The sequence below is a fragment of the Jaculus jaculus genome, chromosome 10 (genome assembly GCF_020740685.1).
Source record: "Jaculus jaculus isolate mJacJac1 chromosome 10, mJacJac1.mat.Y.cur, whole genome shotgun sequence".
In the NCBI taxonomy this organism is placed as follows: domain Eukaryota; kingdom Metazoa; phylum Chordata; class Mammalia; order Rodentia; family Dipodidae; genus Jaculus; species Jaculus jaculus.
In genome coordinates, this window is record NC_059111.1 from 65,310,561 (window position 1) to 65,323,328 (window position 12,768).

Here is a 12,768-nt window from a genome sequence, read left to right on the forward strand (position 1 = left end):
AATTAGAAACTTCATTTATGGAGAAATCATATGTTGGTCCCATTCCCTTCATATTATCCTACTAGATCCCCTCCTCCCCACTCCCATTCCACTGAGGGCCTTCCTCAGTGGGGTTACTTGTATTCACCATCGGGTTATGGATTATGAATGCAGCAGTCAGCTACTGGCGGAGGCAATGCCTCTGGATACTCCTTCCCACTCTGTGGTTCTTAAAATATTTCCACCCCCTCTTCTGCCATGGCCTCTGAGCCTTGGCAGGTGTGGTGTAACCTACTTTAGTGTTAAGCTCTCAGGAACTTCTGGATTTCTGCTTTGATACATTTTGAAAATCCCCAGTGTATATCACCAACTTTCTGGTACAACTGGTAAGGCTCGCTGTGAGAGCAACACTCATGCTTAACTCACCATTTTCCCTGGGGTTTTACCTGGACCCTGGCTGATGTACAAGAGATAGTTCATCTCATGATAAGGAGTCAGCTCTCTTTGTTGTCGTGTTCATAGTTTTTGGTTCTTCCTGGCTTTTGCTGCCTTCTGTAAAACAGAAAATGGATTCTCCAAAGGAGAGTGAGAGCAACATGGATTAAAGGGGATAAGCATAGTTAATTAAAACAGATTTTGATGAGTGTAGTCACTTTTTCTTTTGGCCAAAGACTAGTGGGGGCTTCTCTCTGAAGCCTATGACCATGGCCTCTGTAAGAATAGGACTTATTCCCAATACCAGATATGGTTTTCTTCCCACTGAGTGGGCCTCATGTCCAATCAGAGAGCCATTGGTTTCCTGTATAAGCTGAGTACCACTCTCGTACAGGTATGTACATCTTGCCCAGCTCATTGATTTTGTATCTAGCAGGATCCCCTGCAGTTCACAATGTTGGTGGTCATCTTCTCCCAGCAGCTATGTGACACTTTCCAGCACTATGAGGACTAGACATCAGGGAGCTGGCTTCCTTCTAGATTCCAGCACCGTCTCTTGATGTCCTGTGTCAGTAACTTGAAGTGTCTTCAGAAGGTCTTATCCTAGCTCCATAAGCTTTCTTTCTTTTTTTTTTTTTTTTTTTTGGTTTTTCGAGGTAGGGTTTCACTCTAGCTCAAGCTGACCTGGAATTCTTTATGTAGTGTCAGGGTGGCCTCGAACTCATGATGATCCTCCTACCTCTGCCTCCTGAGTGCTGGGATTAAAGGTATGTGCCACCATGCCCAGCACTCCATAAGCTTTCTTTACCCCCTTGGTGAATGTAAAATCTCTGAGGAGTTAGCTGTAAAGCTGGCTACACTTTGAGAAAGGTGTTTAAGTGGATTTTGGAACACTTCTTGGAGGAAGCAGATGAGTAGCTCCACTCAGTGATTATTCCTGTTCCTTCTGACCAGAATTTTATATGATAATAATATACTTGGAAGCATCTTTTATGTAATGCCAGATTCCCAGTATTAAGCATTGTTTCATTGTAGTTGTGGCTTAGAATTATGGACAGTAGCTCCTCAGTAGTAAGATTTAGAACTTCAGCTATTTACACAGAGAAGCATCAAGTAAGTTGTGGTTTGGCTGCTCCTGGCTAAGCTGCCTGAGATGTAACCCAAATTGCTTCTAGGTTCTACTTATGCTAACTGTCCATTTAGTGTTTATCATGCAGCTGCAAAGGGTTTTAGCCTACCATGTAGCATTCTATAGAACAGAATAGCCTTCTAGAGTTATGGGAAATAGCTAGAGCAACTTGCTTACATGGGATATATAAATGACCTCTCTCAGGGCCCAAGCCAAATTTAAGCATCCATACTATTCCAAATGCTGTTCTGAGAAATAAATCTGTCATTATCTCAGATTGTGCACTAACATAAATGATTCTAATTTTATCTCTCTATGTACATTGTGCCATTAATTTCATTACCAGTATCTCTCCTTCAATTTAAACATGCTAATGAATATTAACCAGCTTTTAATAAGAATGCTAACAAATGTTTGGCACTGTGACTATAATACATTCAACTCCATGTGTAGAAATGCACACTCTTTCAAAAGTTGGTAGTTGCAAAGTGTTGATGGCTGCCTCTTATCATCATTCACTTTGAGCTTAAAATTTAAGCTGTGGCAGGAACTTATTCAAGCAATTCGGCTTCACCTCCCTGGACCGCCTGCCCATCAACCCTTATTTGCTCTCACTCCCCTCAGTTCTATTGCAATTCATCAAACTGTGCAAGCTGAGGCTCTATAAGTATTTCCACTACCAGGTATTGCAGCCAGGGCTTCTACAGAAATCAGGTTGAGGTCAAAAGTGAAAATGAGCAGAGACTTGTGAATTAGGTCACTCCTCAGTACCCTCTTCAGAGGACTGCATTTGGCACTTAAATGTAATCATTTCCCAGTATCTGCATCTGACCCTCCATGTGTGTCTTTGCAGCATCCTGTGTACTGTGTCAATGTTGTTGGAACCCAGAATGCTCATAACCTCATTACTGTCTCCACCGATGGTAAAATGTGTTCCTGGAGCCTGGACATGCTCTCAACTCCACAGGTAAGAATACACCCCACATAACAGCATCCTGGTTAAAAGATACCTACATATTGCAACTCCTAAACGACAAGCCCTCACAATGGACACTCTCAGACGGTAGAGCCTAATTTCAGAAGTCTTCCCTTGAAGCCAAAAACCATTTCCTCTAGCACAAATCATGTAATTATGGTAATATGTTAATCCCTAGGTCACTTTCAAGTGAAAATGAAATATTTCATTTTAAAGCACTATAGCTGTGGAAGGTGCCCATGGTGTGAATTGTACTGACCCTCTGGCACTGGGAAGCAATGCAAATGAGTCTGGAGCTCAGCAGTACTTTCTGGGTAGTTGCCTTGAAGGCAAGGTATCCCAGCAAAACAGAAATTCAAGCGTTTGCTTGTTTCTGTATCCTAGACAACCGCCTGTTTTCCTTCGTGGAATGTTTGGTAGGATGGCTCCTGCCATTCCTTGCTCAACAAATGAGGAATTAGAAATGAAAAAGATCCTGTGTTCCCAAACCACTACTGATTGCAGTAACGGACGCTAAAGAAGCAGATGAGAGTACCGGAGGCCGCCATCTCAATGCCATGTTCAGAGCCTGTGTGTGTGCATGCACATCCAGAGATACACATACCCAGGCATAAACACACACACACACACACACACACACACACCTTTCCACTCTATGTTGTGTGGAAAAGCACTTCACTCTCTTCTAGTTTAAAACCCTGAAGAATTCTGTTACAGTCTTTGAAAAAAAAAATGTGAGAAAACATACAGATAAATTATTTCCAGAAGATAATTCTCAATTTTAATCTTCCCATTCCCTTTCCTAGAATAGCAATTCTATAATGTCCCTCATTCACCTTATGAAACATTGAAATCCCATTAGTTTCCACAGATAGGAACAATACTAAGTTACTTATTTGATGTTTTAGGGAACAAGAGTACAAATAAGCTATTAATAATTTAAGCTCATAGGCTTGCTCATCTCTAATGCCATATGGCCATGGATTGTGTGCAGATATTTTATGGTTTTATCTTACAGTTCTCAGCAATATATTGTTTTCTTTGATAAGCATGGAAATTATAAACATATATAAAAGCAAGCTCTCTGTTTAGGAAATTTTAATTGCCCATTTTGCTGATTAAACGTGTTTGTTTATAAACCAGTGGTGCAGAAGCTTCAAGGCATTTGCATTAATGGTAGCATGACCACAGATGCCTGGCATTGTTCAGAGATTAAGAAGTTATGGCCTGGTCTCCATGGAAGGCATGGGCAATTGGGAGCATCCCACAGTTGCCCTGGTCTTTCTTTGTGTACCAAGTGTGTGACCAAGATACCTTTCCTTCCTTGCTGCTAACTTTAGAGATCGGGCTGGCCATGGGACGTTCCAGGTTTCTGTATTACATTGTCACAACATCCCCAGCTTTAGCCTGTATACCACAATACTTGCTTGCTATCCATGCATGGTGACGCATGCCTTTAATCCCAGCATTCGGGAGGCAGAGGTAGGAGGATTTCGTTGACTTCAAGGCCATCTTGCGACTACATAGTGGATTCCAGGTCAACCTGGGCTAGAGTAAAACCCTACCTTGAAAAAACAAAACAAAAAATAAAAGTGATTACATAAATAATAAATAAATAAAAATGCTCCCTAAGTGTGGCTGGCATGGATGGTCGGCATAACACCGATGACGTGGTCAGTGCAGCTGCAGCCTGTCTGCGTGCGTTCTGACTGATGGAGGCTGCGGCAGAAATGGCTTGGCTTGTTTGTGCAGGAACATCTGGATTCCCCTGCAACTACAAAGAGAGGATGTGCCAGGGTGATGTTTAAAATTGTTTTAGAAGCACATAATAGGCTGCTTGTGGTAAATAGCCAGAAATCCTCAGGAACATGGCTTATATTTTTTTCTTCACTGTCATTAAAATATTCAGCAGCATGTCTTTTGACATATTCCCTAACTCCCATGTTAACAAATCATCTACAACATTCTCATTTACTATTTTAAACACTTATTTAGACTCCATTCTTTATAAGCTTCTAGCCCATATGACCCAGCAACTACCCTTCATGGGATCTAGTTCCTGTTGAAATCTGACCTGAGTGACAATTTTCTGGTTTTAGTCTACAGAAGACCCATAGTTCCACTTTGACACACATGCTTAGCTCATCTGATATTAATACATGTGCATTCTCATGAACAATTGATTTTGAAAATGTTTGTAAATACAAGGGTATTGTGTGTTTTATTAAAGCCTGGGGCTGACAAGTGTAATCATTACAGTATTATCTTTAGTTTCTGCACCATTAGTTTCAAAATTCTCACCTGTCATCTCTGCTGGCTGGGAAGGAGCGTCACAAGCTGATGAAATCCAGCCGGCCTGAAATCAGAGACACCCAGCAGCAAGAGTGTCAGGGGCAGTAAAGTATGGTTGCTGGCACAGCCAGGAGCTTTTGTAACGCTGTGTGAAAAGCAAACAGACGATTTAGCCAAATGATTTTTCTGTGCTGCCTTTGGCATGGTGAGGAGTTGACAGATGGAAATGTAACCATGCCATGTTTTGGTAGGAAAGCATGGAGCTGGTCTACAATAAGTCTAAGCCTGTTGCTGTTACCGGAATGGCTTTCCCCACGGGAGATGTCAATAACTTCGTGGTTGGCAGTGAGGAGGGTACCGTCTACACGGCTTGTCGTCATGGAAGGTGATTTTATGTTTTCTTATTAGTGACATGTTCCTCATTTCAAATGCCTGCTATCTCGTGTTCTGGATGATAGCCACCTTGAGTTATGAGAAAGGTATTTGTGAATAAAGGCAAAGCACATCCTTGTGTCCTCATGAACTTAAAGCATGCATCTGTTTTGAGCCTTTGCTACTTCTAAGTCTTTGGTGGCTCAGACTACCTTGAGGAAAAATGAGCAAGCTTCTTAGAAGAACCTGTAATCTACCTGCCCCTTGATAGCTTCATGCTCCATGCATACTGCTGGCTCTAGTTGTTTGCCCTTCATGGGTACAAACCTCCAAATATTGTGGATACCACCATGCCTTCCTGAATTTAATCTTTGCTTTCTTCTGCATGGTCTGGCCCTATTTCTCCTTCAACTAATAATTCCTCCTTCTCATCAAAGAGCCTACTGAAGACTTTCTGACTCTGTTGGACAAAGAAAGTCACACCCTCCTCCATATCCTGTAGACCTTGTTCATTCATACTTTCAAGGTACTCCACACCAAGCACCGTCAGAATTCAGTGAGGAGCAAAACACATAGAGTTCATGGGCTAGTTGAAAGTAAAAGACTAATGAGAAAGTGAATAGACAGTTGAAGGTAAAAAATGCCATCAGGTAAAGTAGAGCAGGACAAACGGGGCAGGACCAGCAGCTGTCAGTTGACTATTTCATGCATTCTTCTATGTGTTGCTACAATTGCATCAGTCATATTTCTTTTCATGATTATTATTATTTTAACTTTTTATTGACAGCTTCCATAATTATAGATGGTAGACCATAATTCTCTCCCTACCCCCACTTTCCCTCTCACAAATCCACTTGCCAGCATATCCCCTCCCCCTCTCAATTAGTCTCCCTTTTATTCTGATGTCATCATCTTTTCCTCCTATTCTGAAGGTCTTGTGTAGGTAATCATATGTCTTTTCATTACTCATTTGCCAGATTTTTTTCTCTTACTAAATGACTTTCATTTTGTCTTCAATTTTCTCTGGTGTCTGGCACATAGTTCAGTGAAGGACTAAATAATAACAAAACAAATGATAATATCTAAATACTAGACATAAGCCTTAGGTCCCTTCTTCCCAGTCAGCAAGGCTAAAATAGTATTAAATACAAACTGCACTGCATGTGCAGCTTCTGGGTGATATGAACCCTGCCCTGATGGCAGAAAGCCCTAGAAAACAGCTGGTGGCCTTCCATCTTTGGAAAGGGTTTGATACTCACATTGATACATTATTTCTCTCGCACCCTCATAGTTCTTGTTCAATAGATGCTTCATCTCTTGCACTCACCCCAGGCTATTTAGATTTAATAAGAAATGTACTGTGTAAAGTTTATGCTCCTGTATTTTTGTGATCTGTAGCAGTAGCAAGTACTATCTCAGCTGCATGACTTTTTTTTTCCATTATATTACATAAGCTGTGATGTTTCTGCTGCTCTTGTGTTTAACCGGCAGTGTTTAGACTCCTGCTTACATGATTTCAAGATGACTTAGGAACTTAAACCTCAAAGTTCCATGGCCAAAATTCCTACTACACAAAACATAACTAAAGCCACACACTCAGCATAAAGAGGTCGGGTAAATAAATGAACTCAATCACACACCTCCTTTAAGTGGAGTGCATAGCTAGATGCTGCAAGCATACAGAGGTTATTTAAACCCAGTTCTTGTCTTCAGGAAAGCAATGACAATGGGAAAGACAAGTTCACAAATCCCTATAACATAAGTAGACGTCCATACTGGCATGTGACATATAGGGAGGAGGTGTAGTGGGCCAACCACGGGGTCCCAGTGTATCTACATCTGTTTAATCTGCATCAAGAGGACAAAGGTTCAACTGATTTCATTGAGGGTACTACCTGGTTCTCTAATTATCTATAAAATCTAAACAGCACACTTATTGATAGTTTTTGGTTATTTGTAATTGCATCACCTTTTACATGGTGGCCATTTTTATTTTGTGGATGTCCTTTTCAAATACAACCAGAATATGCATTTTCACCACAAAGAAATATCTCTGTGGTACACACCAAAACTGCTTTACCATGAATTTGACTCTGCTTTTTGTAGTAGCCCATCCATCTGTAATATAAAATGCCAATCTTAAAGTCATAAAGTAGCAGGCACTGGCTTTGTAATGATTTTAAATGGGTCATATAGAGCTACAGGGGAGAGACAGGGGATTTCTATTTTTTTTAACCTAATATAGAGAAGGTGCAAATCCACTTCCATAAATTAAACAAGGTCCTCATTTTGCACCTTATAAACCCTCTCAGGATGCTGTTAAGAGCAAGTGGAGTCTCACCAGGGGCCACTTCAAAGATCAGTTCCTTGTGTTCATTAGAACAAATTTAAATGATGATGTGTAGAACTGCTGTTAGCAGTTTTACTGGACATAATTTTTGAGTGCTTGTTACATGGAACACACTCCACAGTGCTTTGCTCATGATTCCAAATTTTACTCAGCACATTGACATTTATTGGTGCTTGGGGGCCAAACATTTTAATAACTATTCATTTTCACTCTTAGTGACATAATATTGAGATTCCACACTTACTACATACTTGTCATATTTATAACCTCATGTATATGAATTTTTAAATATAGTATTTTTAGGATATATTTTCTGAGAGTTTGCTAATAATGTATGATTGAATGAAAACTATTATGTGATAATAGAAGGCTGGAAATAATCCCAGCTTGGTTAAATAAACAAAATTTGCTGAGAGAACTTTAAAAACATGTATCACTATTTCTCAAATGTGCTTTTTTAAAAATAAAAGCACAAAATTTGTCTTCTTTTACTTTGCCATTTCATTCAACATATATTTATTGGATACTTACTGGCTATTAGATACTTGTCAACAAGAAAGACAAGACAGCTTCCTTTATGGAATTTACAAAATGGATTGTTAAACTGTTAATGAAATGTGAATGTAATTTTCTTCGTAATATGTCAACTTATTTTAATAAATTTTTTTGAAAGAATAAAAGAATATTTCTCCAAAGTGGTATGAAATTTTATAACCACTAAATTCACAGGAGTTAAATGGACTTTAATATCTCAAGAAAGCCCTGGCATGCCCATTTCTCTCTCTCTCTCTCTCTCTCTCTCTCTCTCTCTCTCTCTCTGTTTGTGTGTGTGTGTGTGTGTGTGTGTGTGTACACCTCTGTCTCTCAAATAAATAAATAAAATATTTTTTATAAAAAAAAGAATAGTGGGCTGGAGAAATGGCTCAGCAGTTAAGGCACTTGTCTGCAAAGCCAAAGGACAACGTTTTGATTCCCCAGGACCCATGTAAGTCAGATGCACAAGGTGGCATATGCATCCAGAGTTAATTTGCAGTGGCTGGAGGCCCTGGCATGCCCATTCTCTCTCTCTCTCTCTCTCTCTCTGCCTCTCTCTCTATTAAATAAATAAATATTTTTTAAAAGAATAGCATCAGCATAACTACAAAGCTTCTAAAATTTGAGTGTATTTTTCCATCATAACACCTGCATCAACAATAAGATTTTTAAAACTCCAGAAAAATATTAAATGATAAAATGTATTATTCATTTCTGAAGATTAAAACCATTTGTGCTTCTCCACATTTTCTATCTCTTTCCTTCCTTCCTTTCTTCCTTCCTTCCTTCCTTTCTTCCTTCCTTCCTTCCTTCTTTCTTTCTTTCCAAGATAGGGTCTCACCCTAGCCCATCTGCCCTCAAACACTATAGCTCCAGGCTGGTCTGAAACTCATAGCAATCCTCCTACATTAGCCTCCCAAGTGCTGGGATTAAAAGCATGCAATACCACCCCAGACTTCCCCATAGTTTCTTAATCACCAAAATAATGTAGCATGCTCTCGCATGATGATTTACATGCAAGACAGCTATGAAAATGATATCATTTTTGGTAGTTTGTGGTTGTTGTTCTGAAGTATTTGAGATGGGGATCATATTTAATCAGTATCTTCTTTGCAAAGGTCACTGAAATTCTGCTCATGTGTACTTTTTGTGCAGCAAAGCTGGCATTGGTGAGGTCTTTGAAGGTCACCAAGGGCCAGTGACAGGAATTAACTGCCACATGGCAGTTGGCCCCATTGACTTTTCTCATCTGTTTGTGACATCATCATTTGACTGGACTGTCAAACTGTGGACCACAAAGGTAAGAATACTTTGATGAAAATTCTTACATAAAATAAAGGGAAGAGGATGTTTTTCCTCAGGTAGTTGTAGAGCGCAGCTTTACCTGAAGCCTCTTCAGGGGACATGACACTGGGGATTCATACAATCTTCTGATGAGCTCCACTGGCGTCAAAGCCTGTTAAGGCTTATTTTCTTGGCCCATTACTTATTTATAGATACTTAAATAATAATTGAAAACAAGCTAAATGTTACCAAATGCAAATGATTCCAACAATGAGAGAGCCTATGTTTTCTTGTACTAATGCTAAATCCACACACACCAATATGCTATTATCCTCAGAGTAGAGTAGTGTTGCTAATTTCACTCATAGCCATGGAAACATGCTCGAGACTTTGGTTTGATTTTTCAAGTTAGGGTCTCTAGACCAGGCTGCCCTGGCCTGTTCTTTGTCTTATTATTTGGTGGCCATCTGTTTTATGTCCATCTGTGTTCCTTGAGACTTTGCTTGTGTTTTTTAACTGGCATGTGGCTATCTGTTAGTTGTGTTTTAAAGGTAATGTGCCCTGTGTTTGAGATCAGAAAGAGAGATAAAGACTGCTTAGAAGAAAGGAGAAATAACTGAAGGGATGATGGTGGCATAGACTAGTGTTTTAGGATGTGATAAGATAAATTCAAGGCCATGTAAGTTCACATGTACAGCCACAAAAATCAGTGAGTATCTGATGGAAGGTTGTTAAGGAATGGAGTCACCATAGAAGCCCAGGAACATGACTAGTGAGCCAGTGATTTGTGGTAGCTTTCCCTGCATGGAGTGAATCACATCCAAGAGAAGAGCATGTTGGGAGAGATCTTTGTACAAGTTCAGTTTAAGATACATAGGAAGCACATAAGGGTCTCTAGTTGGCAAATTGCTACATGGGACAAGAGGGAATGCTTTATGATATAAGGCACACATCTACTAGCAGTCAGTACAGCAGTAATAATCGGAGTCATGGGAAGGGGTTTGAGAAGAAATATGATGACCCAATGTGAAGGAAAAGGAATATTTAGAAAATAAGAGAATAGAACCAGAGGTGGAGACTGAAAATTAATTCAAGGAGTAGGATAAAAAATAGAATTTTGTGTGTGGTTCCATGGTCCTTCGTGTTGAAGACTGAATTACCTCTTAACTGTATGAAGAGATGTATAAGTTCATTATAAGAGAAATTCATGTGAAAAATCAAGATGGAGGAGGGGAAAATGTACCAAAATTAAGTATGAAAATGCCATAAGGAAGCCTGCTACTTTGCATGCTGAGTAAAGTGTTTAAAAGAACACTAGATTTTGAACAGTCTGAAAAATGTAAAATATCTCATTAAAAAGAAAAAACAAACCAAGGTAGAAATCTGTTTCCAAGTATCAGTTTGACAAAAATCTAACTGTATCACAGCATATTCTGAGAGGAAGCAGAAATCAACCAGTCATTCTCAAACATGGCTTTTGGAAATGCAAAATGGAACAGAATCATAGACAATAATTTGGCAATACCTGAAAGTATCATAGACTTTGACAAAATGGTTCCCACTTTGGAGAATCTGTGACAAAGATATCCTAGTCAAAATAAGAAAAAGACGTCTCTGGGAGGGCATTCACTGAATGATTAAACAAACTGTGAAGTCTTTTTAAGGACCCAGAAGCCTCCATCAGTAAGGTACTATGTGAATCAAAGTAGAAAAAAAATATGAAGACTTCTTTATACTGTTATGGATTAATCTCTGGAGATATCTGTAAGTTAGAAGAGCTAAACTAGGAGAAGTACAAAAACACTATTTTAGAATTACATTGAAATATTTTTAAATTGTAAGAATAAATTGCATGCACCAGTTATTTGAGAAACATGAGACTGAAAGAAACAATGATTATAACCACACTTCTTTTATTTTCTTTATTTGCTTATTTTGGTTTTTTGAGGTAGGGTTTCACTTTAGCTCAGGCTGGCCTGGAACTTACTACAGTCTCAGGGTGGCCTTGAACTCCTAGGGATCCTCCTACCTATGCCTCCTCAGTGCTGGGATTAAAGGTGTGCACCACCACACCCAGCTCTCCACACTTCTTTTAATATACCTTGTTTATATATTTGATTTTGCAACAATACAAAGTGTTTTATGTAGTTTAAATCAAAATTAAAAAAAAAACTTGAGGGCTGGAGAGATGGCTTAGAGGTTAAGTGCTTGCCTGTGAAGCCAAAGGACCCCAGTTCAAGGCTTGATTCCCCAGGACCAGATGCACAAAGGGGGCGCACGCATCTAGAGTTCATTTGCAGTGGCTGGAGGCCCTGGTGTGCCCATTCTCTCCCTCTGTCTCTGTCTCTGTCTCTGTCTCTCTCTCTCTCTCTCTCTCTCTCTCTCTCTCTCTCTCTCTCTCCCTCTCTCTGCCTCTTTCTGTCACTTTCAAATAAATAAATAAATTTTTTAAAACTTGAAATTTTGAAAATTGGTTCCCAAACAAAATGTGAAATGACATACAATGGATCCGCTTAGTGTGGTTCAAACTGGTGGTAAAACCCCAACAGTAAGGAATAGTTTAAAGTGGCTTCAAGCCTACATACTTGAGAATATATTCCTAATGGCATATATTTCAAGAAAAAATCCCTTTAGCCAGGTCTAGTGCTAATGTTGCTGGTGGTCATATGGCTGCTATATTCTGTCATATTTGTACAGTGAAATAAGTTTTTAAAAACACCAAAAAAATGTTACTGTGTCATTGGCAGCTGAGATCACTGGGTAGGTAAAAAACAAACACAAATTCCTTAAGAAACAATTCTGTAGTCCTGATGTTGAATTGGAAGTATCTGTAATCAACCACACTATGTGTTGAGTAACCATAAATCTAAAAAACTACTTACTATTCACTATTCGATGCCAAAAAGACATACATAATGATTAATCTTATGGTAATGATATTCCAGATCCTGGAGGAGGCTCCCAAATTCAGATTCTGACTCTAGGACTAAAGCAAGAAGTGCATACAATTATATATATACATATATGATAACATTTTGTCATAACATTAAGCTACAAAAGAACTTCAAAGATTTTGTCAATGGACTTGGAAGCCAAGTTGAGTAAGATGCTGCTGGCTAGGCTGAGGAGGTGGCTCAATGGATAAAGTGCTTGCTACACAACCCTTAGTACCTGAATGTAAATCACCAGACCCCACGTATAATCCAGGAGCTATGGAGGACTTTTGTAATCCTAGTAGGTTTATAGCAAGAAGGGGGGTAGAGACCGGAGGATTTCCTAGATCACAGATGGAGCCATGAGCAATGACAGACCATGGTAGAAAGTGAAGATCAACCTGAAAATTGTCCTCTAATTCAGTACGCAAGAACACACACACGAGCACAAGCCCAAACACACATACACATACATACCAAGTAA

General features: G+C 39.4%; 1 protein-coding gene across 6 annotated transcripts in view; it reads left to right on the plus strand.

Annotated features, from left to right (window-relative positions):
- The window catches only part of Dync1i1 (dynein cytoplasmic 1 intermediate chain 1), a 316,826-nt gene that overhangs the window by 246,500 nt on the left and 57,558 nt on the right, over positions 1-12,768 (plus strand). For all 6 annotated transcript variants that reach the window (XM_045160369.1, XM_004656201.2, XM_045160367.1 and 3 more), the window contains 3 exons: positions 2,397-2,510; positions 5,063-5,196; positions 9,223-9,367. In XM_045160369.1, the coding sequence (XP_045016304.1) occupies positions 2,397-2,510; positions 5,063-5,196; positions 9,223-9,367 (393 nt within the window). The remainder of the gene's footprint in view (positions 1-2,396; positions 2,511-5,062; positions 5,197-9,222; positions 9,368-12,768) is intronic.